At 43.2% G+C, this 2943-nt stretch overlaps 1 protein-coding gene across 1 annotated transcript in view; it reads left to right on the top strand.

The window, feature by feature from the left end:
- LOC109480105 (titin homolog) overlaps nucleotides 1-2507 on the top strand; it is a 27008-nt gene extending 24501 nt beyond the window's left edge. The window contains exon 16 of the mRNA XM_019782260.1: nucleotides 2002-2507. Coding sequence (XP_019637819.1) covers nucleotides 2002-2128 — 127 coding nt within the window. The 3' untranslated portion in view covers nucleotides 2129-2507. The remainder of the gene's footprint in view (nucleotides 1-2001) is intronic.
- The last annotated feature ends 436 nt before the right edge of the window (nucleotides 2508-2943 follow it).

The raw sequence follows: 2943 nt of genomic DNA, 5'->3' as shown, positions 1-2943 counted from the left end.
GCATTCAATTGGTGTGGCCTTGTTGTTGATTTTCTGAGAAATGTGTGCTATACGAGTCCCTCATATGAATTGACTGAATGGTTGCTTGCCCCCCTCCCTCCCCTTCTCCACAGTCGTATGCACACGGGACTCGGGAGACTTGGGTAAAGCTGGAACGTTCCGTCCCACAGGTCTGCAAGAACGAGAACAAGTTCAACCCCTCCAAGTGCAGCCCCGGACCCTTCATTCCTGCGACCATGCTGCCTCCACCCCCGCCACCACCCATGGCGCGACCCGTTGCCCTGGTGACGTCAGGGGCCGGATCCACGACAAGTGCCACGCCTTCTCCCACCACCTCCACCACCACGTCAAGTGAGTCAAAGTTCCCCTTCTTTCTTCTTACATTTTGAGGCAGCTGCCTTCAACTAGATGAAGATTCTGCTGCCTTTTTGTGGCTAATACGAAATGGGGTTCGCCAGGCCTCCATCCAGGAAAGTCGTTTAAAATGCCTTTCCCAAGGGCACAAGATCGTTGACATGACAGGGTTCGAACCCGGGACCTTTTGGTTCTGAGCCAAACGCTCTACCCTTACGCCACATGACCCCACAAGTGATGGTAAAGATAGTCACATAGCATTTTTGTGTCTAGGACATGGTCCTGTACCCGTGTCATAATCTTCATGAAATGTGTTCCAGGTGCAGCCAGCGCACCCGGTTCCACCTGCCCCACCACCCCACCTGGCAACCGTGCCATCATGACCAGTCCCTTCGCTGCACTGGGCCGGCCGGAGACAGGCTTCATCCACCCCCAGGCACAGCACCAGGTGAGCACACACCTGTTCACAGCTGTCTGGTCATGTGTACAGGTGTCATGGTCATGTGTACAAGGCCATGTTGATTTGATTATATATATATGGATGACATCCTCCGGGAACCCCAAAACTGATGCGCGCATGCGAATAAAAAAAAAGTTTTGCAAAAAAAAAAGTTGTTTTCATTATGAAATGTACGTGGTTTTGAAGGTTGCACAAATGGCACAGAATATGGTTTGGCGAATAATCTACTCTTCGAATTCATTTCTTTACAATTTCGTCTTTTTTCGTTTGATTTTGGCATTCTACGACATTGGTATAGTTTTTATTTATTTTATTTTCTTTTGTAACTGACGGTATATTTTTGCTCATTTTGCAACTGTTTTGTACGATTTACAGTATGGTTGAAAACTTTTTTTTTGGAAAAGGCCGAAAACTCATGCGCGCGTGGATGTCATCCATATAATCAAATCAACATGGCCTAAGTAGGCTTCAAAAGCGACTGGAAACTAGAAATTGGCCAAATAGATCGAGATGACATACCAGTGGAGTTGGTCCGCTATAAGAGAACAGTTCGCAAATTGTACTCCTTTAGCGGACCAACTCTCCTGGCATGTTGTTTATTTAGCCAATTTATACTCTATCAAGCCGCTTTTGAAGCCTGTTTAAGGCTACGTTTTAGCAATTTTTCCAATTGGCCGGGTACATGTAGCTATAAACAATAATTGAGAGAACAATGAAAGTTTATTGCAAATACATACCCGAGGGCTAATTGCAGTTACAAACAACACAAGAAAGAAAATACAGTGGTATGTGAGACTATATCTACGGCCGTAATATTATACTATATTCTACAACATACATGGTACCAGATATAGTTTTAGTGGCTTTGACTTCTTCTTTTAAGGCAGTGGAAGACGAATTTACCCACTTCTTCTATAATATGTGGGTTCTTTGATTTTAGTAGTAAAATTGCTTTTTCGTGGTAGGGAATGGTCGGGAAGTAAGGGAGCATTTTGGACACGGTGGTAAATAATTGTTTGAACCGGCTGAAAAGTTCCAGGAAGAACTGACTGAAAGTTCCAGGAAGTCTCCTTTAGCCTCACTAAGAATCGGGACTTGGTTTACGTCTTTATTCTATTACTAAACATTGTTTTCTCTTTGTTATGTAGTACTTTATATGATTATATAACAATTGTGTTGTGTTCCAGGCCCTGGGTGTGGTCATATTTCAAGAACGTCCCTATGGAGGTACTGAGAGAACCGTACGTCAAAGAGGACCCCAAGAAAAACTGGAAGCCGAAACCCAAACCGAAGAACCCGGCTCCAGAGGTCTAAATTCCCGGTCACACATTCTGAACCTTCCCCCGAACTGAAGTTCGGGAACAGTCTGACCAGATTTAGGCCACGCCTACACCGATACGAATTGAATCGAATTTGAGTTAAATTTGAGTCAAATTAGACCACCCGAACACGCCTCTCTACTCCTAACCATGGTTGGGGGAGTTAGGCAGTGTTTGGGAGACGATATTCGACTATACGTAACAGGGACTTAACGGAACAAATAGTTTTATAACTGTGTTTGTTTTATTCGAATGTTGCACTACATAAATGCACGATTGCTGCTGTAAAGTGTTTTTATCATGACGTGATGTTGCTATGGCAATAACGTATCAATATTTTAAGTGCACAGTAAGATGTGAAATATAGTGTTTTACGCGCATAGGAATGTCTGAAATCTTTGTAGAATATATCCTACAGAAATTGTGCAATTCTACGATTATGTCTGCTTCTTACTCTATTAAAGATATATAACAAATCAATGTTCGTATGGATTATATCATTGCCTTTGTTAGGGATGATATGTTAAAATAACGAAGAAAAATCCCACTGAAAAATGAGTACTGAAAAAATTAAAACCAGAGCTAAACCTGCATTTAGTAACACCAGATAGCTTCAGGCATTACCAATGGCTCAGTGGCTTACACTAGAATACCTAGAATATACTGTCAACATGGAAGCGAAACGTCGACGTTAATCTGACTTCCACTCTCGAGCTCTCTGTCTCTCTCTCTCTCTATCTCTCTCTCTCCCTTTCTCTCTCCCTTTCTTTCCCCCTCTCTTTCCCTTTCTTTCCCTCTCTCTCTTTCCCT

Source organism: Branchiostoma belcheri, unplaced genomic scaffold (assembly GCF_001625305.1).
Source record: "Branchiostoma belcheri isolate BF01 breed outbred unplaced genomic scaffold, Haploidv18h27 scaffold5, whole genome shotgun sequence".
Lineage (NCBI taxonomy): Eukaryota > Metazoa > Chordata > Leptocardii > Amphioxiformes > Branchiostomatidae > Branchiostoma > Branchiostoma belcheri.
The sequence above is the reverse complement of the archived record's forward strand: the minus strand, read 5'-3'. Positions and strand labels throughout refer to the sequence as shown.